Source organism: Odontesthes bonariensis, chromosome 2 (assembly GCF_027942865.1).
Source record: "Odontesthes bonariensis isolate fOdoBon6 chromosome 2, fOdoBon6.hap1, whole genome shotgun sequence".
Lineage (NCBI taxonomy): Eukaryota > Metazoa > Chordata > Actinopteri > Atheriniformes > Atherinopsidae > Odontesthes > Odontesthes bonariensis.
This window is the reverse complement of record NC_134507.1, coordinates 11,320,604-11,347,073: the sequence shown is the minus strand read 5'-3', so window position 1 is coordinate 11,347,073 and position 26,470 is coordinate 11,320,604. Positions and strand designations below refer to the sequence as shown.

General features: G+C 43.4%; 1 protein-coding gene across 2 annotated transcripts in view; it reads right to left on the bottom strand.

Annotated features, from left to right (window-relative positions):
- Window positions 1–1,440: 1,440 nt before the first annotated feature.
- Window positions 1,441–26,470, bottom strand: part of mcu (mitochondrial calcium uniporter) — a 46,690-nt gene continuing 21,660 nt past the window's right edge. Inside the window, exons 2-9 of one of the 2 annotated variants that reach the window (XM_075477010.1) lie at window positions 25,340–25,465; window positions 7,081–7,144; window positions 4,972–5,142; window positions 4,551–4,655; window positions 4,296–4,456; window positions 2,389–2,592; window positions 1,816–1,932; window positions 1,441–1,652 (exon numbers count right to left, since the gene is read on the bottom strand). In XM_075477010.1, the coding sequence (XP_075333125.1) occupies window positions 1,572–1,652; window positions 1,816–1,932; window positions 2,389–2,592; window positions 4,296–4,456; window positions 4,551–4,655; window positions 4,972–5,142; window positions 7,081–7,144; window positions 25,340–25,465 (1,029 nt within the window). In that variant the 3' untranslated portion in view covers window positions 1,441–1,571. The remainder of the gene's footprint in view (window positions 1,653–1,815; window positions 1,933–2,388; window positions 2,593–4,295; window positions 4,457–4,550; window positions 4,656–4,971; window positions 5,143–7,080; window positions 7,145–25,339; window positions 25,466–26,470) is intronic. The other variant, XM_075477013.1, reaches the window with a different exon arrangement.

Here is a 26,470-nt window from a genome sequence, read left to right as displayed (position 1 = left end):
CGATTTATGGCGTCATTTTCCTTTTTCAATTGAAAAAGGGGGTGGGGGGAGTGTAGTTTATCATATCTTTTAAACTTCAACTTGCTTCTGAGTTTGTCTGAGGCCGCAGTGAGTCAACATTTTAACCCTGTCATTATCTTAAGCTTTTTTTTTTTTCGAGCAAACTTTGCATCAATTCGACTACAGAGGGCAAAGATGGCGTTATCCACAGCCTTTTTCACCCTTTTTTGGCTTTAGCATTGTGTCGCCCCTCTTGGTGTCCACAGGAGACTGACCTTTACGGTTAACAGAACGTGGTGACTGATGTATTTTGTCATGGGAACACGTGAAACTGTTAGTACAACACGGTAGCTGCACACTAGGTTACACTCTTCGTGTTGTACTGTTAGAGGGGTTCTTTATGGCAGGAAATCTTCAGAAGATGCAAATTACTTTTTCATGAAATGACGTTAGTAAGAGAGCTCCTCCCCCCACTGGAAAAAAACTAGCCTCTGGTCATTTGTTTATTTGATTGTATACATATATATTCATATATTTTTTCATAACAAATATACTATGGCTTTCAAAATAAAAAGTGCCAAAATATTAATTTTTTTTTTTTTTTTTTTTTGGAATAAAAGAACACACAGTGATGTTGTTGTCGGTAGGACTCTCATAGTTGCGGATGCCGGGGCCGCTCCAGGACATCAACAGGAAGAGGAAATGAGCCGTCGTCATTCCTGCATCCTGTGAGCGAAGATATGCTCCTGACAAAGGTCAAGCAGGGAAGGGCAGCTGTCCTTCACCTGGAGGAGGCGTGGCTCAGAGATGGAGCGAGGCAGCAGAATTCAGCCACGGGGATACCGAGGTCCCTCCCGTAGAGTGACTGCAGTCAGAACTTCCTTGTAAACTTGTCCCTAGAGCTGGCACTGGCCAAAAGTAGGCATGTGTGTGTGTGTGCGTGTGTGTGTGTGTGTGTGTGTGTGTATGTCTGAGTGTTGATAATTTGACTGCCGGCGAAAGTAGAGATTAACTGCTGCGTTGACCTGCAGCGCGGCCAGGGTTGATGTCCAAGCGTAGCCAAAGGCTGTCCAAAGGCTGGCCCTCTTCGTGATCCCTGTCTTGGAGTGTCTGCAGGCGTGATGCTTCACTGTTTTTCAGGCATATCCATGGCGCCCAATTTGATTCTATCGTCATCACCTTCCTTTTTAATCGATCTTTTTCATCTTTCAGCTGCGAGAAGTTTTCAGTTCTGGGTTTTCTCACCATCCTGTTTAAATCTTTTAACAGTTTTTTACTTTCAATTCCAACGGGAGATTTCAGTCAGGAAAGGAAAAAAGGAAAAACAAAACAAAAAAAACAAATCAGGAGAAAAAAAAAAAAACTCCCACTGTCGAGAACGACCAAGGATTAGTGGGTTACGGAGGAATGGGTGGGTGGGGGGGGGGGGGGGGTGGGGGGGGGGGGGGGGTGGGGGGGGGTCGTCTGAGGAAAGCTGGGGGCTTCAGGAAGGGAAGACGGGTGTTGGACAGCAGAAGGAAAGAGGGAAGGGGTGTTGTAGGAGCTCAGAGAGGAGGGATACACTCTTCACATCAATTTTTATCGGTGGTGAGCTGCTGAACTGGGAGCTGGAGCTGGAGCGGGTCCCGTAGACGCTTCAGATCCAACTCCACCTGGAGAGACAGAGATGGGGAAGGAGTGAAAATGTGTGGAAAATGTTCACGGAACGGAAGGTTACAAATCCAAGAAGTGAAATGTAAAATGTGTAAGACCCCGGTTTGACTGCAGAGTTCGTTTTACATCACAAAACATGCAGTTATCACCGAGCAACCGTACCTCAGCAACATCATCTTTCAGCTTGTTGTACTTCTCAATGTCGAAGCGTGTCCTTTTCACCCCCTTGTGGAAGAACAGCAGATACTGTCTGTCTCTAGCGTCGGGGTAAACATACTCCTGCAGGTTATAGAGAGACACAGACGGAGCACTTTGTAAGAAGAACCACTTTCTCAGATGCCCTTCGTGTTCTGTTCTTAGGCCAAAATCACACAGGCCTAAAATAAATCCAGTGTCCTTGGATTTCAAAATTTGTATTAATTCATGAAAAGTGAATTCAGCTCTGAAGGACAATTTCTCCACATTGACCTCTCTAATAGGGATTTCTGCTTAGAATTTCTGCAAAAACACAATTTTAGTGTTTGCAAACTTCTGAGCCCAACATAACCTTACTTAATGTAGTTTATCCAGCAATAATTAAAAATAAAACAGCAGCGTAAAGCAGTGGATGCCCACATTAGAGAGGCTCAAATCAAATTTTGGCCTCACATAATCTTGATTCCTGTTGGCATCTTGCAAGCAACCTTTCTTCTTGTTCATTTATGCGCGTGCACTTACACTCTTGGCATGTCTTACCTGACGTGTAAGAACAAAGTAGGCATACATGGCCATCGCAGTGCCATAAGTGATGAAGTAGGTGACCGGCTCCATGATATCCCAGGAGTACTCCCACCAGGTCAGCCTGGCCAGGATGCCAAACTGGGTGGCCATGTAAGCCATGCCTCCCCACAGCACCCAGGTGGTGCGCCGCGCCGCCTTCTTACTCAGCTCATCCTTCACCTGCACAGACAGTGTACAGAGCAGCATCAGCATCAGAGGTCTTTTTTAAAATGTTAATTATTTATTTATTTTAAAAACAGAGAATAGAAACAAAGTGACGAAAAGAAAAAGACTCAGGGCACAGTTGTTGTCACCCTTTTGTTACATTTTAAATAATAGTAATACAACAGTTACAGTGTTCAAAAAATGCTGTTTTTCCAAAATATGAAGTGGAAAAGTAGTGTACATGATTGTTGTGAGGTGCTGATCACTGGAGACATATCAACAAAATTGAAAAAGCACTGATCGTGAGGAAGGCCTGAGGGCCAGAATATTTGATCAAAAAAAGTGGAATATACACAGTAGGCTGTGCATCCATTCAGGAGAAATAATAATGCTTTATGTTGTGATAAAGACAATCCCTGAGGCTACAAGGCAGTTGCCAAAGACTGAAAGTCCTGTTTTCAGTAGTTTGTGAAGACATTTCATACATACAACTGTTAAGATGTTTCTGGGATGTGAAGATAGGGAGATACTAAATGAGAGAACTCTGTGAATGTTGGTGTAGAAAAAAAAAAAACACCCCACAAGACGTCTAAAGAGCTTCAGGCTGACCTGCAGCAATCTGGAAGACATCAATTTTATAGAAGGCACAAAATGTCAAAACTGATATCAGCAGAAAGTATTGCTGGGATAAGTGCATTGCTTTTTTTTTTAAAAAAATAGGTGAGAAAACGATGGTAATAGGTAAAAGATCATCATTCCTACAGTAAACAGTGTTGGACCCTATCGCGCAGTGCTGTGGCACTCACTCGCTGCTTCTAGTGCTGGAAGCATTGAATGTATTAAATGATTGAGAACCAAAGCACTGAGGAGCAAAATGGGCTACACTAGATTTGAGTTGAATGCTGTTAGCTATTTCAACAGAGAAATTAAATGAAGCACAAATCCAACAGCCCAAGAAGGAGGTTTAAAAAAGAAAACACGGACTGCATGAAAACTGGAGAGCAATGAGTCAGCGACTAAATCCCATTAAAAAACTTGCTAAAAGTGCTATCAGACAGGTACACAAAGCTTCCGGGTGGCTGTAAGAAACGGTTTGGGGCTTTTTAATGTTGCAAATAAAACAAATATTACTGAAGAGGGACAATAACTGTGTCCATGACACATTTGGTGTTTCTGTCGTTTCACCGTCACATCAGCTGTTTGGCCTTTTGCTCAAATATATTCAGATTGCTAAACAAAACAAAAAACTGGTTCCTTTGGATCGATTACTGAAGATACTCAAAATTCTTTTCTGAGAGCTCACAGGTGCCAATAATTCTTCTTCTAGGACAACAATCACATTACGGGTGTTCAGTGCAGCATTGTTAGGCAGCTTATTAATAGACTTAATTATCATGTGATCAGCGGTTTTGTCGTGGTCACGCAAACAAAAGGATCTCATTGGAGATCTAACAAAAGCGCGACACTCCATGTTCATACTCATGATTGCTCAACTGTGCAGTAATCCTCAATTAATGGATAAAAAGACCAACCACATCGCACAAGTCACACAATGAAAAAGGCCAACTACAAGCAGTTTGAATTACTTCGTAATGTGTTACCGGCGTGCTCATAAATGTTTCGCTTGTTCCATGATTTGTCAAACGATCGTCTGGCTCATTAAAAACCTGCAGCAATGTGCGTCTCTACTTAAAAACAGTCAATAACTGTTAATGGACCTTTTCTAGGGGGCGAAGTTGAGAGTTAAGATCCTCCAGTCGTTGAATCAGCTCACGTTCTTTGCTGAGTTGGTGCTCCTCGATGCGCAGGGTGGTGTAGAGCTGCTGCACTAGAAATTTGACGTCATTCAACCTCTCGGCCTCCTCGTGGGGCAGCAACTCTGAGGGGCACGCGAGATGACAGGTGGTCTTAGTTGTGAAGGCATGACTCCGATCAAACAGCAGAGGCTCGGCCTTCTCGCTGCCGGTACTCACCTCTCCTTGGTGGCCGTACGAGGTGTGTGGCGTCATTGATGACGAGCTTGAAATCGTCCAGCAGCAGGATGTCTATGCCTGTGGAGGAGGCAACCCTCGCGCCATCTGAAGAGAAAGACAAATGGGAGGGAAGCCGGTTGGAGTCGTGAAGCGCTGATGGGTTTCCACTTCAAATGCTCTTCACTTCTCTTGATAATCAGGCTTGTTGCCATCTGATTATCACGAGGAGTAACAGCAGATACACTCACTCACTAAGAGTAAAATTTCAAGCACCAGTAGTTTGTGTATAATGAACCCTGAGCAGAGAGTAGGCAGTGCCGTGATAGGCTGTCACAAAGCCACAGCTGCAACACTTAACTATACATGCACATACAATTGGGTTAAGTAGAAGCGGTGTGTATTCTTGTGCTTGCGTGCGTACCCATGGAGTAGATGGCCACCCGGTCGATGCCTCTGTCCTCTTCCTGGAGCTGGTGCAGGAAGACCCCCACGCAGTCACTGAGAGGCTTGAGGGTGAACTGACAGCGCTCTCGCCTGGATGGCAAACTGACCGAGATCACAGGCAGCCCGTTCTGATACACCACCGTCACCTCTGTGAGGGTCGAAAGGAAGGGGGAGAAAACAGGGGTGAGACAAATAATGTCACAGACAGCCTGAGGTCTACACTGAGCCACAGGAAAAAAAAAAAAAAAAAGATGTCCCTCTGCTCCTTCTGACGAACACAAAGTTTAATAATGATATACGAGCTTCCTTTCGATTTGCTCAGAACTGCTCGGTCTCTGGAACAGAAGCAGAAGTTTTCACAGAGCTTAAAGTTGATATAAAATAACACAGAAATAATCCAACATTATATACATTATATGTCAGTGGCAAAAAAAAAAATATGCGGATCTTTAGACTTGGTACTTTATTTCTATATGAAATTACAACAAGCTGTTTTTAATCCATAAGAGGACAATAAGGTGTTCCTCCAGGCTGGTGTGAGGCACTGATCAACAGTTACCAGAAACACAGAGTAGCAGTAAATGCTAAACAAAGGGGTCACACTACATACTTAAAGCAAGGTTTTACATACTTTCACCACACACGAAAGAGGAACATTGCATGATTTCCATCAGCGCCCAAGCATAAGAGTTTTGCCTTGCTTCTATGCTTTGATCTTTAACAGCTGCGTTTGAAAATCTGACAAAGTTTTGGATCATACTTATGCAAATGAGCTGAAACTTCTACAAGGTTCACCTCCTCTCAAGCCCCACTGCACTTATGGTGCGTTCTCAGTGAGCTGTTTGAACTTCAACTCAACTCCTCAAACCTGTAAAATAATGCACGGGCAATGCTGCATGTGCAGAAGACAGTTTGCTCACAACTAATACAGCAATAACACGTTTTCCTGAGAGAACTGTGGTGCATTCTTTGATGCCAACTATTGATATTTCTTATTCCCACAGAAAGGCTTAAAAGACTTCTGGATGATGTTTGTGTGCTGAGGCTGACAATCACAATGACCTTAAGACACAGCAATGATCACAATTCATTCATTTCCTGGAAAGGAAAAAGATGAATCAGTGCTGCGGGCACGGACCGAACAGACCCCCATCACCATTTCAAAGCTTGTGATTATGGTTTTGTTTATGCTGTTCTCTATTCACAAGCGGATTATTATTTTATTTTTTTTAAACTACCAGAAGAACAGGCATTTTTGTCCCCAACAGCTGCTCAGAAGCACTTTTTAGCATACTGATAAGGTCTGTGATGCAGCTCTGTTGGTCCATAACCAAACTATAGTTATAACGAGCCTGCAACGCTTATACTATTATCCTGCTGAAATGCCTCTAACGAGAGAGCCATGAATCAACACAGAGAGCTGCGAGCCCATAAAGGAGACCATCCACACTGCCTTGATGCTGCTGCATCCAAAAACCTCCGCCTGCTGCTGAGAGCCACTGCAGTGAATCAGCAGATCTGTGCTTGGACTCGCACAGGGAGGTGAAGGATCATCAGTTGGCAGCTACGCTTCTTTTTTGTGAGATGCTTTCTTTTGAAAGACAACAGGGGTATCGATATTTCGTCTCTCAACTGTTTCTCCTTTACAGTGACACTCTGAAACCTTTCTCCAAGTAGATAAGCTGCTCTTCTCTCGTATCCTTTCCCTTTGTCCTTAATTATCCTGCCATCACAGTCACGCTGCTTGAAGTGCGAGTATCTTGTGCTCATCTCTGCTAAAACTGCACAGCTATTAAAGCTCATTTTAAAACCAAATCATCCTGCTCTGCAATGCTGCTGCCCCATCCTCCTCTCAGCTAGCCAGCTCTTGTATTCCTCCCACCATTCACGCCTCCCATCACAGACTAAGAGATGCTGGCTGCCCGATCAATGCATAATATCTCATTCGTCTCCAACAGGAAGTGGAAGCTGGTCTGAGGAAGTTCTCTTTAAAGGGAAATCCCTGATAAAGCTCACATTCTCAAACATAAACTGCGTGTAAGTGTTGTATAAGTTGGCAGAAGTTAGAGGAGGGGCAACGACTTACCTTCCGGAGCAGTGGAGGAACACAACAGTCTCTGGCCATGCCATGAGGGCGCGCCTCTGAAAACCTAAAGACAAGAAGAGAGAAAGATACAAACTGCTTATTCTGCTTGAACAACAACCTGCTGTCCTCTGACATGCTGTTCTTTCAAGTAACCAGAGTTGCTGCTGGCCAGTGTGACTCTCATGGCACTACCCTAATCTGTAACATTTACTTCTCCAAATGTTTATTTCCTCGAGTGGCACAGTATCGTTTTACAAAATGGCTTCCAGTCCCAGGCAGTGTTCCCTTTTGCAGATGGGAGCCACACCCGAGGAGGGAAGAATAGCAGATCCAGTAGTGCCTGACATGTTCTGCAAAGAGCGTACACTAAAATATGAAAATACACAAAGCCTCCCACAGCTCATGTAAATACACCAGGATCCAGGCACAAAGCCCATAAAAAGCACACAAACTTCAGCCTGAATAAAGCATTTAAATGAAGAGGAGAGGATGACGAAAACAGGAACAGAGTTTAGGGAAACTCTGTTTTTTTTTGTTGCTAGTAGATACTGTAAACAGCCAAATGGGAGTGCCCATACGGCTTGTGCTGCACATGCTTCAAATTACACAGCTTGTCACGTGTTTGAGGGAGCCTCGGGCACAACAACTGCTCATTTCTAGGAAGAGCAAATGAGTATGAAGACATAAGAAGTCGAGCAAGCAACAGAGCCATAGGGGGGCCTAGCTCCTATGATTAAAGCTTTAGTCATGCACTCACACATGCAGATAGATGCCCCCACCAGAAAATAAGGCTCCACTTTCCTGGCAACTGGATCTCATCATTAAAAACATTCAGTAACCCTTTACTTTCTGCAGGCACAGACCTGCCTGCCTCCAGCAGCAGGCTGATGCACTCACTCTGTATACAGTATGCAACTTGTGTTGCAATATCCGATTTACTATATGGTCCCAATGCTGAGGTGAGCCGGAGCAGCAGACATTTAAAGCTCGGACAGCTTCTCCTTTGTGACCGCAAAAGGAAAAATACCACAGAGGACGCAGGTGTGTTTGTGTTCATTTATGTGTGCAGGCTCTCACTGTCAGACAGGAGCCCTGCAGTGGGACTCCGTGTAACCCCAGCATCAAGCTGAGGCCCTGAGGATCAGACTGAGCCGTCAGTCAACTGCTGCCGATTGAACATCCCGCTGTCAATCAAGGCCCGGCCATCTCAAATGGACAAAGCCGGTGCCGACAAGTCAGACAGATACAAGTGCGAGTGATGACAATGCTGAAGGGATGGCCGTCTACTAAAAACACTGACATTTAAAAGAAAAATTATCCCCAACAACTCAGCAGCAGAATTTCAAAGGGGCATCAGCAATCCATCGCAACGCTATCCAAACCTCTCTGAGGCTCAGCAAGGGGCCCCAAAGGTGGGAGCCCTACAGTTTAGGTGCTCTTCTGGTTAAATCCCAAAAGAAAACTAAAACCTTTGACAGCTTAACTTTGTTAATGCCGAGGGCGATGAAGAACAAATTGGAGAATTCTGAAAATATTTGCAAAAGTAAATGCCACCGCTCGGCTGAGTGTGATTGTATTGTAATTGAGAATCCCAATTGCTGCCCCGCGGAACCATGTAGAGCACAAACAGTGATTAGTGCTGCCGATAGGCTGACATGCTGAGAAAGGGCTCTTTGGCCCGTCTGGAATATAACTGCACACTCTGCAGAGAGTGGTCCAGCACTGCTTCGCTCTTTCATTAACTTCTGCCGTTTGAAGCCAGGAGGAAAGATTTAATCGAAATACACACAAATTTCACCATCGACCATCCACGCAACCCTGACACAGTGCAGCCAGCATCCAAAAACATATGCAAATACGGCACGGGCATGAGAGCACGTCCATCTGTGGGGTGACATGTATGCGTGAACGTAGATGTGCGTGTGCGCATGTGTGTGTGTGCAGCCGTCTGTTCACCAGCCTGTTTGTCAGCAGTGGTTGCAGAGCGACTGAGCAAACTCTCCCGCTCCTCCCTCGGCATGCAGCCACTGAACTGCTGCCTGAAATATTTAACAGAGGGGCAGCAGTCAATGGCACACCAACCTTGGAATCAATGTCACTCAGCACGGGAAGGGAGGGAAACAAAGAAATGGGCTTTGAGGTAGAAGATGGACACATGAGCTGGAAGAGGGCGAGTGGTTTGGAGAGATAGTTTAGAGAAAATGTGAGGATAAATGGAGGGTCAGCAGGCGAGTGATAGAGACAAATGAAGGCTGGAGTGCGCTTTGCGTTTCTAACCATGCGCTGCGAATACTGTACCATGCAGCAGACTATCCCTCACCACTGAAACGTGACTCTGGTATGTGTGTGTGTGTGTTTATCTGTGTGTGTGCAGCTGAGATGGCAGCAAATAAGAGGGATGGAAGGGGGTTGGGACTGAGGTAGGATGAGAGGAAAGAGAGGGAGGGATAAGAAAAGAGAAAGCCTTGAGAGTGAGGGAGAGGAGGAGAGGGGAGGACTGCTGATCACTGCAGTATAGGAATCCCTCGTCTACAAAGGGGGGTTGCCCCTTGAATTCCCTCTCTCCCCCTCCCTCCCTCCATCCATCTAACTCGCACTGAATCCCTATTTGCCGGCTTCTGATCTTCCATCAGGTCTCATCTGCACTGCGCTTTAACTTCCTCTGTGCATCATCATATCCCTCGTGTGCACCTGTGCACTTTCCTTCTATTAAAGAACCCTCCTCGATTCATAATCTTCATGCCAGAGTAGTAAATGAACAAGCAGAGGCCCAGTAGGTTGTACCACACATGCTGTTGAAGAAAATTGAATGGCCAACAAAAAGGCTTTGCACCAGTCTAGGATGTGTGCTGCCAGGTCCTTCCTCATATTATCTAGTATTATGTACTAAAGGTATGACACTGATGTGCATTGAGGATTAATCACCTTTATGCAGTAGAAACTGTATAACAACCTCACATAAATGTGCTGGCACACATCAGACAGCACGGGGAGGGAACCGACACTCAACCACACAACCAGCTCAGCCCATTAGCAATACACCGCCTGATGTATGTGTAACCTTTTCAATTTGGAGTGTTATGTTCCAGCAACATAATCATATTCTCGTTCTCATTTCAGTCTGGACTATAAATGTGCAGAAATTTGTGGGCTTTATTAGCTTCCTCCTCCTCTTCCTCCTCCGGCACAGTCACACATATTCCTAAACTGTTTGCAGAGCTGCTTTGAGGGTGGATCAGAACAACAGCCAAAGTTGGTCAGCCAAGAAGAAGCTAAGAGACGGGGTTATTTTAAGAGTTATGTGGAAAGTGACAAAACACAGGACGCATTGATTTTAAACTGAGCAGCGGTTATAGCTTAACATGGACATTTAACTGGAATTCCCCATACATACTGGTAGCATTGGGCTTTTCCTACGATGACCTATCACTTTACACATCAAACGGGGCTCAAACAAGTGAGCTGGCACAATAATAGGAATTTTTCTATCATCATGTAAATGTACTGAATGTCTTCACATACAGTCTGCAATAGCAACTGCAGAGAATTCCTCTGGGATTTAAGATGCACAATAATATTTTTTGTTTTTTTTTAACCAATATGCAATCAGTCAAGTTTTTCCAACTCATTTGGTCTGAATAATGATCCAAATACTAATGTACACACACATTTTTCCACCTACTAGCACGGAATATCACGTCTTTCCTGTTGTGGAACTGGAGTCCCAAATTAAGCTCCGTTTTGTCGAAGTTTCAGGATAGTAACAATGTTCGGGATATACAGTAGTTGCAAATCTGATGTTATCGATTTTCAGAATAAATTCTTTTACACCGATTTAAAGATGAGTTTGCATACTGAACAACAGGATGCAAGTTCCTTTAGTTTAATAAGGGATGATGTTTTTCATCTTCAGGCCAGTAGAGAAATATTTCGGTCGGTTCAAGTCCGTGTGACTTAATTTTGGCTCCTCAATTAGTTTGCTTATTCTCATAGTGATGCCCCACAGGTAGACATAAACTAATAATATGTTTTTCAAACACATATTTACTGGAAAAAACTTACCCACAGAACATTCTAAATTAACTTTAAGAAATATTCTCAATATCTGATATGCTGATATTTCATTTCAAAGCCTATATTGGCCGATGTAGATGGTTAGGAATCACAGCAGTTCACATAAAGACCGTCTCTTCATTCAGCTTTGTTGGTGCAGCAGAATCTGGGCACAAAATGACACAGCTGTTTAAAAGCCTCTTCTTCCTTAGAACAAATCCTTTTAACTCTACATTAGAGGAACCAAGCAGAGTTTGCAGTGTGTCTACATGTTGAACAGACATCAATGCTGACGAATAATGTTGCTGACATAGTTCCCATTTCATGGTGCCCTACTGAGGGAGTGGAAACCTCCGCCACTTATTTAAACAGGGCGTGCATCCATCTCTGTGGTAATTTGCTGCCCCGGATAGTGACCACAGACGAAATAATGTAGTCGCACACAATCATGCATGCAATCATTCACGGATAACGGGGCTCTTTTACACCAAACCCATGTCGAAAGGAGCACATATGATAAACTCCCCCGGGGCGTTAATGGACATGTGTGTCAAAATGATAATTTTAGATCAGCATGAGGCCAGTCTAGAGGACAGGACAGAAAATAAAAGGATCCTAAGTAGAAGAGAACAAACGTTCCAGCTTCACTTTATCAACACAAAAAGGCAGGGTAGCACAAGTTACCGTTTTCAGAGGAACCACTAGCCACCTGCTCCTTAGGATAAAGTAAACTAAGGACAGAGCCTGTGAAGAACAGTTAACGGTATCGCCACAATTAGCTGGGACGGCCTGCTGACTCAACTGTAGGGACCTTATGGCTTGTCACAGAATGTGAATAAGGTTTATGAGATATTAAATGGAAAATGCAGCACGCCAACTTTCTTATCACCTGCCAGAATCAACGCGTTGGCAGTGACCTCTTTGATTAACCCAGTGAGATTTGTGTTTTTAGGGATCCTTGCGTTTCTGGTTTAACGATACTTTTATAGCACATTCGGAGAACGCTGACTGCAACATTTTAAGACACCCCTTGCTCTCATTTCCTGTAAAGTGCTGTATTCCAGATTTGCTTAAAGATACAGTATAATTGAATATCAACAAAATGAAGTGGAAGCACTTATTAGAATACTTCAGACACAAGCTAATTTCTTTTTCAGCTTAAAAATGATTTATTCAAATTCCTCTTTTGCCAGCTGAGGATGGCTTTTAATATGGCAAATCCAGTTGGAACGCATATCATCTTAACTGTAATAAGCTGGATATTCTCTCACATCAGTCAGAAGATCATCAAGCTAACCCTTTGTTCAAATCACCTCAACCTTAGACGGATTATGGGTTAACTTTGCTTGTTTTAACAAGCAAAACCCAAATATAAGAAATTTACAAAGACATAAAAGAAATCAAATCAGAAAATTGGTTATCTAATGACATTTTGTATTATTTGTGCTAAATGGCAGATAAGTCATCAGCCTGGATGCTGGATTTGAAGTGTGAAAAATGTATAAAACAGGACCATGTCATGTCTTCCCCTGTGAGTGGTGCACTCACAATTCTTTGTTTGCACACTCCCACCTACTGCGGGCACTCAGCATTCTTTAAAGAGCGACGTGGATTTGAAAGCAATGGGAGGATAATCACCGCCTCCTCTCACACCTCAGTTGTGACGAGCTTGCGTAATACCAGAAATTGCCGCCTTGTCTTTAGGTGGTCATGCTCACGTATGTGAAAGCTGCAGTCAGGAACGCCACAGCATTCAGTAACCTACACTCACACGCCGAGGGAAACCGAGACAAAGCACTAATCTGGTCACTCCACCGCAATGCAGATTCGATATTGAAAATAATCCCCCCCTTCCGATTAGGCTATCAAAACCCAAAACCAGTTACAGCACGATATAAATAATTCCCACTTGTGCATTCATTTTCTTTCAATAGATTGCCTTTCAGGATCAAGACACGTTTTGATTAATTCATTCCAGTTCTTGGCCTGCCTAATCCACCATATGAGACCTCAGCTGTGGCTGAATCTGTTCATGGATACGTGGGCCAGTTTGACCATCATACCCAAACCACCAAGCCATACATCTGGAAGGTGATGCATTATTAAGCAGCAGCGCAGGCTGAAGACTTAAAACTTAACAGTGCCTGCATACATAATGCCTATAGGCAGGTGTGCGTATGTGTGTGCGCTCAGTCTGCAGGCACAGCGAGGCCTCCTCTGATTGCTCATACACCAGATGGCACTAGCTGCTTGTGTCAGTGTATAATTCAGCAACACAATACTCTGCTAATATGGTAGTTGACTGGACTCCTTTAAATTGTCTTGAAAAAGCTTTATTTTCATTGAAAGCTTTATTTTTCTTCTTCTCCATGCACATCAAATACACAGACCCTCATCTTACTGAAGGTCTTGACGTTGGCAATTAACCTGGAAGGGCAAGAAAAGGTGGAGCTCAATGACTCATCAAATCACACATCAATCTGCAGCTAAAAAAAATAAAAAAATACACAGTTCAGTTCTTTCAAATATTATCCTACAGCACAGAGAGTCCTTGGCATCCATCCGCACATCCCACCAGCATACTGTCTGTGTGGTGACACCTCTGCGAACAGAGCTTCTCTCTGCACCAGCAGCGACACCTGAATGAGGGCACATGTGTATCCTCAAACAACGGTAACAATTGTGATGTACGATCATTAGGGGCTTTCTCAGCATGGGGAAAAGCATCTGTGGTGTAGCTTCATGGTGCTTGGTGGCGGGTATTTCAATTCAGCATTGCTCTCTGTAGTGTGAATGCAACCACAGAGAAAGCCATTGAAGTGACTCGTCTCTAGGGAGCGCCTAAGCCCTCATCACTAAAGGAGTCTCGAATCTGAAAGTAACTCTTGCAGCTGCTGGTGCCACAATGAAAACTGGCAAAATGAGAACACAATGAGAAATTTCCCCCCCATCTAAAGCTTACTAACTAGGAACTGGACATACATGCAGGAAAACTCAGCTCATATCAGACTGATGGACAATAGTGTAAATCGCTTTATCCCGCTAAAGGAAGCAAAAAGAGGAATATTTCAGAGGGATATTACGTCAAAACAGTCGTAGCATAAATGCTCCCGGCGGGATTCAAATTTCATGATCACTTTTATCAAAACCCACACTGAATATATGATCGTCTTCACCGGATGCATTAGTACTAGGTCACCAGCGATTTATCTCTCATCGCTGGTGCTCAAGGGCACAAGATGCTCCACTTTTCATTCAGCAGCCTCTTCACTTCGCTTGCATTCATAATCTGACCCCAGGTTTTGTTTCAGACAACACGTTTATGTTCACAGTGAGTTCACACTTCTGGTATAAAACTGTAATTTATCAGTTGTGCTAAAAAAAATAGTTTTGATTTCCAGCACAAAAGATAAATGCAATTACAGAGTAATAATATCCCGCTGAATTCATGCAAGTATATTGCCTGTGTATTCAAAATCGACTCAGGTGATAAGTCTACAAGAGGGAGTGCAAATTTCTTCTTGGCAACACCAAAGCAAAGCTATGCGCCTTCATAAAGACAGCCGATGCAGGCCAGCTCTGCTCTGGTGCAACAACGAAGTCCTCAGTACTAGAAAAGGTAAAGGAAGTACCAAACTTTCACTGGGCTGCTGCACTTCAGAGCCACACTAATTAAATGTCATCTGAGAAAAAACACTAAAACTCAACAAAGAAAATGTCAAATTTAGATTCCAAGGCAGCTAGGTGGCTTTTCATCTCGACTGGCCGTGCTGAGGGATTTCAGCCCTTTCTTTGGGAAATTTGGAATATTATTGGTCTAAAAAGTCCACAAAAGTGGATAAACCTGCAGACAGAGAAACTATCCATCTCACCATAGAGCAGGGTGGAAGAGGAGAAGGTTAAATGCACACAGCAAATGATACATCTTGTGCCCTTTGAGATAAAAATGTTTCCCAGAATACTGAGAGCAGTAAGGAGATCTGAGGAAGCTGAAATAACCTGTCCACTGGTTAATATGATAGCTGCTGCTATGATTGGTTTAAAAACAGTTAGCAGAGTCTCCGGTGAGGTTACACTCAGGGCAGCGTACAGTATCTCACGGACCGCTGTGAATTCCCTCTGAAGCAGCATCTGTTATTTATGGAGCAGAGCCTGGGAGAGCTTCTCAGGAACTTTGACAGCACTCTCCTTCTGTCTTTCCTATGGCTATTCATATCTGAAACACGACTCGGGATGCAAAAAAAAAAAGAAAAAGATCTATAAAAAAGAAAAAGAAAACTGCTAAGATTGCCCAGAATATCAATTCCTGTTTCCAGCCAGCTCAGTGCTCGACTACACAGTCTGCAGAATCCCTCCCTCCACCAGCATTAGTGCACAGTCCAGTGAGAGCACCAGAAAGGGAGCATCGTAATGCACATCCCACATCATGTGACCATTTACTGCTGCACGTGCTATGATCTGAGACCTCAATGTTCTTCTTACTATGATGATAGTAGGGATGTTTTTTTTGGGGTGGAAGCCGAATGTGGGACTAGTTTTCTGAACAACATATCTTTTGTCATTTTCAACTTTCAGTATCTGTCCGCTACCAAGAGGGGGTCTGCACCACCTTCAGTGTCAGAGAGGCTTTACTCTGAGCTTGGTTGATGCAGTTGGGGGCATCGCTGCTAATAGCTCAACCCCATGTTTTAGTGGTCGCACACCTCCACCACTGAGCAAATAGTGAAGATGTAATTACACTGGTACATACAGATCTGTGTCACAATGCAGCAAGAAAACAGCTTATGCCGTTTCTACACCAAAAGCAGCTTTAAACAGTTTTTCTTTTTTCTTTCTTTCTTCTTCTTAAAGTTAGTACCCCTGCTAAAACAAGCCAATTCAATGGATTTCCCAGTGAGTCTGACAAAAACAGTGAGTCTGAAACATTTCCATTGACCAGTTTGGAGCAAGTAAAACTAGGCTGCGTAGTAGTGCCAGAGGGTAGCCTGAAACACCCCTGACACAATAGAAGCAGCGGACCTGACGGAAAACAAACCTTGGTTGCGATTCAAAGAGTGGTTTCCATGCCCCTCAAATGAGCACCAAGTCTCATTTGAAATGAGAAAAAACAAGATAGAAATGGTTTTGCACCATCAGTGGATGTTTTTCCAGTTTTCACCTTTTCCATTCACAATTTTTTATGCGCATTGTTTAAACACAGCAATGGAAACTCGAGTAGAGTATTCAGAAGCAGTCCAGTAACCACCACTAACTGCATCCTGTATCCTGCCGGCTGGTTTGGGGGACAGAGAGTGATCTTCTAACTGTCTGACCGTTTTTAGTCCTGTCATTTCAGATCCTCCATGAGAGACAATAGGTTTGGTAAATGTGCGTGTGTAATCTGACGCTGGACATAAAGCAAACAAACATGCTACTCCAGGCCGTTCACAACGAACATCAAATATTTACAGCCCAGGTACCGTGGGGGCCTGTTGTGTGCAGCATGCCGTCATGCACACTTTGGACAGTTAGAAGAAAGTAGGTCAGTCTCTGTGAACCGCCTGTTATTCGGCCCACCTGCAGGGCTGCAGGGGAGGAAGTCACAGCGGTCAAATAAGCAGACAGTCCAGCTTTCAGATGTCAGACACTCCCAGGTGGCATCCCATTCGCTCCCGTTTGCAGGCGATGCGCCGGCAGCCGCTCAAACAGCTGAAGGAGTCCCGATAAACACATCACACCGACTCACAGACCACACAAGACTGACAGTGCTGAAATGAGTCTAATAACGTGAGCTGGTATCAATGGTGGATCAGACGCCACTGCTGACGGTCTGTTTCCTTCCACCCATCTCTCCTCCAGCTCCTCGGCTCATATCTGCCCTTCATCCTCCCATGTGATATCATGTCCTAATATCAAAGTGAGCTAGACAACCTCCCTCTGACAGAAACAATCTTCGCATCTCTGACCTCATTTACAATCTTAATCCCCACCAACAGTATGGTGCTAATTGTGCCGCCTTTACTCCTCGATTCCTTGCTACTTGAATTTGATTCGATTTCTCCAGCCTGCTCAAGGGGCCCATTCCCCACTCGACCCCCTGCTGTCATTGTTCCACAGCTATTGTCGTTCATCCCTCGCTGCAAGATTCAGTGCTGCTTGGATGTTGGCGAATGAACTTGGGCAAGGGCACCAAGGGCTCCCCATCATATTTCCTCCCACAGGGGAAAAAGTGCTGCAGCTCTGCTTGGATGGCTGCAAGATTATTCAAGGCACATCGAAAACATTAAGCTGAGACACATGATGTTAATAATTTGTAGGTAAAGCTAATCTCCAAGAGTGTTCATTACGGCAAATTAGAGGTTTATCAGCTTCAGTGTGATCACTGAACAGCATCACCCCCGGCAAGCTGCCAGACGCGGCATGTCCGCTGCTTGATCACTGGTATTAACTGGGATGAAGCCTGTGATGACTAGTGTTTAAACTAGTGTTCACATGTATGCGGTTATATTTCTTTTTTTTTTTTTCCCAATCAGACTCAGTTGTTATTTTACACGCGATTAACAGTTTTGTGCGAAAGTCTTGACCCGCCCCTCGTTTCTTTGTATTGCCAGAAAAACTGGAAACGGGTACGTTGACTTATTGAAACGAAAAAAAACGTGAATGGAATCAGATTATGTGCGTCAGAAACCGTTTGAAAGTCAGTATTTGACATGTCCACGGACATTCACCAACACAGTCTGAACGCTCTTAGAGAGGCTTTCTTTTCATTGCTTTAAGGGGTCTTCAGGAATAGTTCTCCAGGCTTCTTGAAGGACATCCCAAAGCTTCCCACACAGCTTCAGTATTGTTGATGTTCGGGCTCTGGAGGATTCCTCACTCCAACAGACCGTTGCCACTGATTGTCAGTCCAGTTCTTGTATGATCTGGCATACCTCAGCCTTATACCAGGCTTCTTGACACCCAAATTTTATAGAGACTGTTATCTTTGGCATGTTTCACAAATGCAAATAAAGTTTTTTTGTATTGACAGAACATTGGCTTATCCCAGAAATTCCTCTGAAAAAAGCCAAGTATAAGATTTGGACTGAAAATGAGTGAAAACGCAGCCAGTGTTCAAAGAAAAACTTAATAGAAAGAACGTTAGTATGGCCGAGGTGGATCCCCAGTGAGTCCTTTATCTTGACTAGCATGTGATCATAACCATGAGACCATTTTACAGCTTCCAACGATAATGCAAAAAGGAAGTAATTCATATTCAAATCTCTCTTCTACGCGGCAGCTAACATCAGAGTCTGGTGGTTTTAATCTCAGAGCAACAGAAAGGAGATTGATGAAATCGAGAAGCTGATAAATGAAGCAAATGTGTGAGGACTGGCGTGTGTTGAACTAAAAGGAGGCATTCAAAACTAAATAAATGGACATGAAATTAAAAAGCTAAACAAATGGTTAAAATGACAGACGATTTTGTTTGTTTTCCTTTTAGAGAGAGCGAGAAAGAGAGAGAAAGAGAGAGAGAGAGACAGACAGAAGATCGTCAACATCAATGTCAGCGGGACTGGTTACCGCGGTAACCCACAAATGAGAGAATTTTGCATTCTAACAGGTGATTAAAGTTTTCAAATAGTCTATGCTTACTGTTTGTCTACAAGCTTTTGAGCAACTTGTTTTAAATTCATCTTCAGTCTTGCTATAACAATTTCATACATTTTTTTTTTTTTTTGCAAGTCTGGCATTCATTGTTTACACAGTGTTATTGACTTGCTGCGTTGACAGTCAATGGGAGTTTAAAGATAAATAGTTTTCTTTCTAACACATAACTGAGGCAGAACATGTCAGTTAGCAAAGTCGGGGCAAAATAAATTTTCTTCTATAAATTTGTCATATGGATTTAATGATCAAGCACAAGAAACTCTCCGCAGACACAGATGCGGACGGAGAGGGTTTCTGAACCTTTAAATCGGGCAGGAAATAGTTAATCTGATCTCTCTGTGCAGAAAGGTTTTTGGGCATTTACTGGTTTTGCAACACCGCAAACACGTCAATGTCAAGCCAATGTATTTTGCACCGATATGAGTATTCGGGCTGCCTTTATTAAACGCATTGTCTGAGGTTGTGAGCATCAAAAGGATCGTTTTTAATATCCACAAAGTGAAGTGACACACAGAGATAAACAGATCAATAACAGAATCAGACAATGGAATGATATCTGAGACTTACAGGTAGTTTTAAACTGCTGTCAGCATTTATGCGTAGCGATGGAATAATCCATTTGTTTTAAATGCAACAAAACAAGAAGTCTTCTTTTCGATTCAGTCACTCAGCTGGTCCTAGCTGGAATGGAGATTTGAAATATCAACTCAAACTGGCTTTTTTTTCTTTCTTTTTTTTCCCTCCTGTCTACTGACAGATGGCAATCTTGTCAGAGCTCTGGTGAAGACTCTGTGCACTGCCACTCAGAGCACACCGTTACACAAGAATGGACTCGACATCCTAATTAAGTGCCGAGTTGATTAAAGTGGAAGAGGCCCGCTCGAGCTCTCTGGATGTGCAGGAGGAATTGAGGATTTGTCATTTAGACACTTTTAGAACGTGGGGAGGGAACGCAAACACAGGAGCGGGACAGATGTGTTTTTTTTGCAATCCACTTCTATGCGCCTTTCTTTTTCCCCTGACAAAATCGCCCTCCCCTGACCTGCTGCTGGTACAGTCAGGAACGTACACAACAGTCACGACAGACCTTTAAGCAGGTCCTATCGATCTTTTCCGTTTACTAGCCCCGATTATTCGCCCCTGCTTGAGCTTTTGAGGCAAACTGTACACACCCCTAAACACCATCCATTTCCATTTGCAGTGTTACGGCACATTTCTCCTCTGACACCTTGGATTGTTAATAACGTGGACCAAATTTTAGGCTGGTCGTTATCGATAGTTTAATAGCTCTCATGGAAGAAAAAAAGTGTAACAAGAGAATGACTGCTCATTGATCTGAAGTGGATATGTCAGCAGCCAAAGCCTTTAATGGTGTCTTTTAAGAGCTTCTCCGAAATGATAAGTCCCAGTAAAAAAAACTAAACTAAACAAAACAAACGACAATGAATAAGATAAGTAGATTTACTGAGTCTCACTGTCTGGGCGATGAACTCAGAGTTTGGATTCCACAGAGTTTATGCAGACGAACAAACTCTTGCGATAAAAGGGGAAGACGTGCTTGAAATATACAGAGGGAGAGGGAGAGGGGGAGAGAGAGAGGGGGAGAGGGAGAGAGAGAGAGAGAGATGCTCTCTAAATGCAGCTACTTGTGCTTCAGAGTTAAACAAATGTTTGAGTCTGTTTGTTCTGCGAGAGCAGGTCAATGTCAGGCATTTAAATAGTGTGACTAACTGTTCTCCTGGCACTCCTCACAACACACCTGCCATTGTTTTCAATCCCAGTTCCCCAGCTCCTCACCACACTGATGCATCGAGCTGTGTGGAAACGTCTTATTACGCTCTCACACAACGCCCACCCGCAGAGACTGGACAATATCCTCCAGCTCAGAGATAAGAGACACTGACACAATCTTTGAACTGACTGAACAATGTTAGTTTTCACTGTCTAATGTTCTCTCTACCTTTAGAAGGAAGGCTACAAGACAGGGTACATGTATTTTTTCAGGAAGAGGTTATATTTGACATATAAAGGCTGTGTGAAGAAATGGGAGTCTCCAGATGCAAAGTGCCTGACAGTGACCTGCTCAACAGCGTTTGCAGACTGCAGTCGCACTACCGCTTTCAGTGTACCCCCCTTATGCTGCAGCTCCGTCTGATCATTGCTCCCTATTTTACTGAACATCCATCTCATCTTCAATCAATCCACGAATGTCCCCCTGCGGTTCAAAGCCGTAAACACGGAGCAACAACAACTGCAGATGCTCGACTCCAACGGGGAGCCAACAACTTGTTTCCTCCGCATTTAGATTTCTCTCTCCACGCTGGGGATTTGACAACTGTCACGGCTCTCCTTCTGGAGGAACTGAGTCGCAGATGGGTCGAGAGGTTCATGCGTGAATTGTGCTGCTCGAGTGGCTCTGTGCGCGCAAGTGTGTACACGGCCGTGGCCCACGAGGCCTCGTGGGAAGCTGCAGCTGAACTGAAGGATGCCAAAGAGCGACAGAGGGGAGGCGGGGCGAGCGCCAGCATAGCCAAGGAGGAGACAAGTATACAGTACTGCAGCAATGCAGGAGCACGGAAATAGAAATAGAGGGGACAAAAGAGGGGGAAAGTATTAACAGGGCACAGCACACACGTCAGATGATGAAATAGCCTTGTTTGGAGTCATCTCTCACAAGTGTGTGCAAGAGGATTCTCACTGTATAAAGCTTCTGTACAGCATTATTGCATCATACTTTCACTGCAGTAATGACAATATCAACCTGAGCTCTACTTAGCAGAGAGAAGAAGACCTGGTGAGACAGACACTCCCTGCTGGGCCTCCCATGTCTCCGTCCTCGCCTGTCCTCTGAACAAACATCTCTCTCTGGTGGATTCATGGCAGGAGGAGAGACACCCGGGACTACCGACTGGCTCCCTATCAGCTACGATGTTTCATCCCGTTGTGAACGAGGCCTTGATCCCATGGCGGATATTACTATCGTCCAGCAGCGTATGAAATGTATACATTTCATACGCTGCTGTTCACAAAACTTCCCTCCAACGCCTGTCCGAGAGGCCCGCAGCATGAAATGTAAACACAGTCTGAAGAAAAGCCCTGCTTGTTTTACATTGTAAAACAAGTACCACACTGTGCGAACCACAGTGCATTTCTCCATTTCATATGGCCCAAAGACACACAATACGCACCGTCCCATCCAAGCAAGCGGCACAAACACACAACACGCACACACAGAAGAGGGGATGAGCTAATGCACTGCGATCCGAGGCGCAAGGATTGCGAGCACTCAAAGAACAAATATCCTGTTCGCATCATAAAAATTTCATCCCATGCAAGTTTGTTAGAGGGCCAAGTGCATTTCCTGGAGAAAAATATACGCACTTAACCTTGAGCTGATCTTTTTAACATAATGCGTCTGCCTTATTGGATTCTAGCTGGCCCTTACTCACAGGAATACCAAGTGCAAAGAGTTGTGATCTGACAAAGCCAAGTTGGAGAAGAGACGAAGGAAGGACAAAGAGGTAACGGTGACAAGTCGCTCTGCCGGATCTTATGGCTGTTTGTCACATTCTACTGGAAGGCCACTGTTCTGACACATTGTGCTGAGAACGCTGCCACAGAGTTGCGCTAATCCTCAGGTAATAACACGCAAAGACGAGCAGATTTACCCACACCTGTACAAATATCTACTTTGGTTTTAAATATACTCAGTAATTATTACAATATTAGCTCATTAAAAATGTATTATATGATCATTCTCAGCAGACTGCAGAAAGAAAAATTTTAATTTTGAGCAAGCAAATCCTTAAGTTTGCACAGACGAAACTGCCAAATGGAAACCAAACGGCAAACAGTTATAACACATCCATGTCTCCAGGTGAGAAATGTTCGATTTGAAAGCCCAATGGAGGTGGGCAAACACCTTGAAATGAAGAAGTGGTTTAAAGTTTGCTTTCACATCAAAGCCAAATGTCATTAAGAGGCTCTATCTGCACTGTTTATCATCTAAAAGCATCCATGTCCAAGTATCACTCGTTTGCAGGATAAAACGTGATGGGGTACACTTGCTTCATATGGCGACACACGCTGCTAATTCATTTCAACAAGACAGAATCAAGAGAATCACACCAGCGTAGCGAGGTGGCTTTGAACATTTCTGAATACATTTGAATAGATATTTTTTTGGTAATAGAATTATCAAAGGGCTGCCATCCAGAGGCCTCTTCAACCTTCAAAGGATTCTCCACCACACCCTTATCAAATCTGGTTGATTCAATCGGAAAATGAACAGCACAAAAAAAAACGGATATGAACCCACTCTGGACAAACTAATGTCACGTTTAAATCTGTTTGCTCATCTTTTATGTTACTTATGGGACTTTCGGCGGCAACGCAGATAAGGAAGAGTCGCAGTGCCAAAGCTCCGGGTCTCTCCTGTCTGTCTTGGAAGTCCTCTTTTAAGGGGTCTTGACAGATTGCCGTGCATATTTTTTCTCCTTAGTTAAATCAAGAAAAAACTGAGGTCATTGTGTTTGGCAACAAAGAGAAGAGGTTTGCTGTCAGTAAACATCTTGAGTCACTGTCTCTAGAAACTAAACACCAAGTCCGGAACCTCGGCGTGCTGATAGACTCAGACCTGACCTTCAACAATCATATCAAATCAGTCACCAAATCAGCCTTTTATCAACTTAAGAACATATTCAGAATTAAGGGTTTCATGTCCCAAACAGATCAGGAGAAGCTGATTCATGCTTTCATCTCCAACAGACTTGACTACTGTAACGGTCTTCTGACTGGACTCCCCCTAAAGAGTCTCAAACAGCTGCAGCTCATTCAGAACGCTGCAGCCCGAGTTTTAACCAGAACAAAGAGATCACATCACATCACCCCAGTTCTCAAGTCTTTACATTGGCTCCCGGTCAGATACAGAATAGATTTTAAAGTTCTGCTGCTCGTCTACAAATCACAGAATGGTTTAGGTCCAGAATACATGAATGACATGCTAGCTGAGTATAAACCCAGTAGAGCTCTGAGATCTACTGACTCAGGTCAGATAGTGGAGCCCAGAGTTCAAACTAGACACGGTGAAGCAGCTTTTAGCTGTTATGCTGCACACAACTGGAACAAACTACCAGCAGAACTGAAATCAGCCACAACTGTAAGCACTTTTAAATCCAGGTTAAAAACATTTCTCTTTCGGTGTGCTTATGGTTGAGTTTATATATTTATTTTTCCCCTCTTCTTTGATTGCTTTAATTTTTATTCTATTTTTTTTTCTCTTTAAATTGCTTGTTTTTATGCTGCTTTATGCTGTTCTTTTAAATGCCTTGTCTTTATGTAAAGCACATTGAGTTGCCTGTGGTATGAAATGCGCTATATAAATAAAGATGCCTTGCCTTGCCTTACAGCTGACGGGTGTACCAGCTCTATTTTAACCACAGCAACATACGCTGAACACATAACATGGACACGGTTTATGTCCAGAGTTTCAGATTACAGCGTTTCTAAGAAGTGCCTTCACGTCACTGGCTCTCTGAAACTGAAAAGTGCTGAATCTATGTGGATGCCCCGACATCAGATCCAAGCAGAAAGCTTTAGATTGATGTAGAAGTCACAACTGACAAAAAAATAAATAAATCAATAAGCCAGCTGCCAATGATAAAGTCAGTCTCTGCAATAATTTAGATGATTTTAACTGTCAAATTTGATTCAATCATATATTTTCAGTGTTTAATTTACCGCATAGTTGCATATTTGCATCCACTGTCGCTCTGTTTTTTGTTTTTTTTTCACACCTCCCGATTTTAACACGTTCCGCTTATGAATAAAGTGCCATTTGGTACATTTTGTGCCAAAGAGGTAAGAAATAAAAGAAACCCATCTATAAGTGCACACAGAACCTGTGGAAGAAAAATTAAGTTAACAAAGACTGATCGTAACCGTTCTCTCTGAGTGGCGGTTCAGATCTTTTTTTTTTCCAACCCCGCAAACACAGAGCAGAAGTTGACGTGAAGCATTGGAGCAAGAGGGGAAATGAAATAAAGTTCGTTTATATCAAGCATATCTTTTGGTGTTTTTAAGGTCAGTATTAAAAGTTTGTGTCTTTATCATATGTTCATGCATCTTAAGTGATCGCACACAAACCCCTAAAATGCATCTAGGCAGAGAATGACCTTAAAGAATCACCCAGTGCTGCTAAAATATTTTGGATAATTGGCAACTTCTCAAGGCAGGATGATGCAGTTTACAACATCTAGCTGGCCAATGTCCATCCATCCCACAATGATCTACATATTGGCTTCAAAAAGAAAAACAATTTCAAAACTGACCTTTTGAAATTACTTTAACAAGAGCAATGGCTGATGAAGGTGTCCAAAAAGGCTGACGGTGCTGAAGCCTGCATTGATGAGCCAGAGACATACACAAAACTGACCTCATATCGATGAAATATGGATTTGCTCTTGAGGTCGTAAAATGGCACAGAAATCAATACCGTGCAGAGTGAGACAATCTATTCTTTTTTTTTTTTTTTGTTGGTTTTCTCCCCTTCCATTTTCTTTAAGACGTGCACACTCACAAGGACACTAACCTGTGGAGACAGGGCAGTGGTAGGCTGGGTGAACAGTGCGGAGTGGGCTGCCGACCGTAGGCCATGTGCTCTCCTGATGGTCTGACGGGTGAACGGAGCAGGCAGTACCTCATGCTGGAGGAGAGACACAAACATGCAGACATGTCAAGTTGTGCAGCGTCATCTTTCACAAAGACAACATAATCACAAGACAAATGAAAATCAGCAAACCCAAATCCAATTTTCAAAACAGGCACCATCAGGATCTACAGCACATTACTGTGGGCTTAAAAAAAAAAAAAAAAAAAAAAAAATATGCTGGAAATAATGACACATGAAAGTGGTGTTTTTTTTTAAATTTTTTATGATTCTATTCCTGTCACGGGCTCTGGGTATTTCTTTTTTTTCTGGAAATCAAAGTAGGGTGTGCAAGACAAGAAATTTTCTGCATATGTTTTGGAAAGAACACGAGGCTGCGGCAACTGACACCCGGAGATGAAAGATACGAAAAGCCTGCAGCAGCTTTACGCCAAAAACCAAGATTAGGTGCGATTTAGTTTGCAAATATGCACATACGTGTGTTGTGTCTAAAAGAAAGAGGTGATGTGCTGGCAGCTCCTCACTCTCAAAAGGGCCGTATGAGGGTTATGTTTTATTTATTTAGTTTAAGCAGGAGTTTGCAGAGGCTATTTTGTCAATGAGTGTCCGCACACAGACAGAAGAACAAACGTGTGTGTGTGTGTGGACAAGTGAATAACACAGAGTCATGGTCGACAGGAATGACTAAAACACTTTCACCTTCAAAGTATGCACTCAGATGTTCCCTGCCTCCCATCACTGAGGAAAGATTAGATGGAGATAAAGTGGAACTTAAACACAACACCTTGACTGTTCACACAACCAGTGAAGCTCATTTATTACTCATTTTCAGCCCATGGACGAGGACTTGTTTGGTGTCTAAGGAGTACAGGAGTTCGTCTTAAAGAGTCTCATCTTGTGACCCAATAGGAGCGTGCTCTGGTGTTTTATTGAAGAAACACTTCTCTCGCTGCGTTTGACATATTTCAAGGCAGCAACATTTGGGCTAAGGAAGCGTAGCTATCAGCCAAGTGCGGCGCACACGTGAGGACTATAAAAACA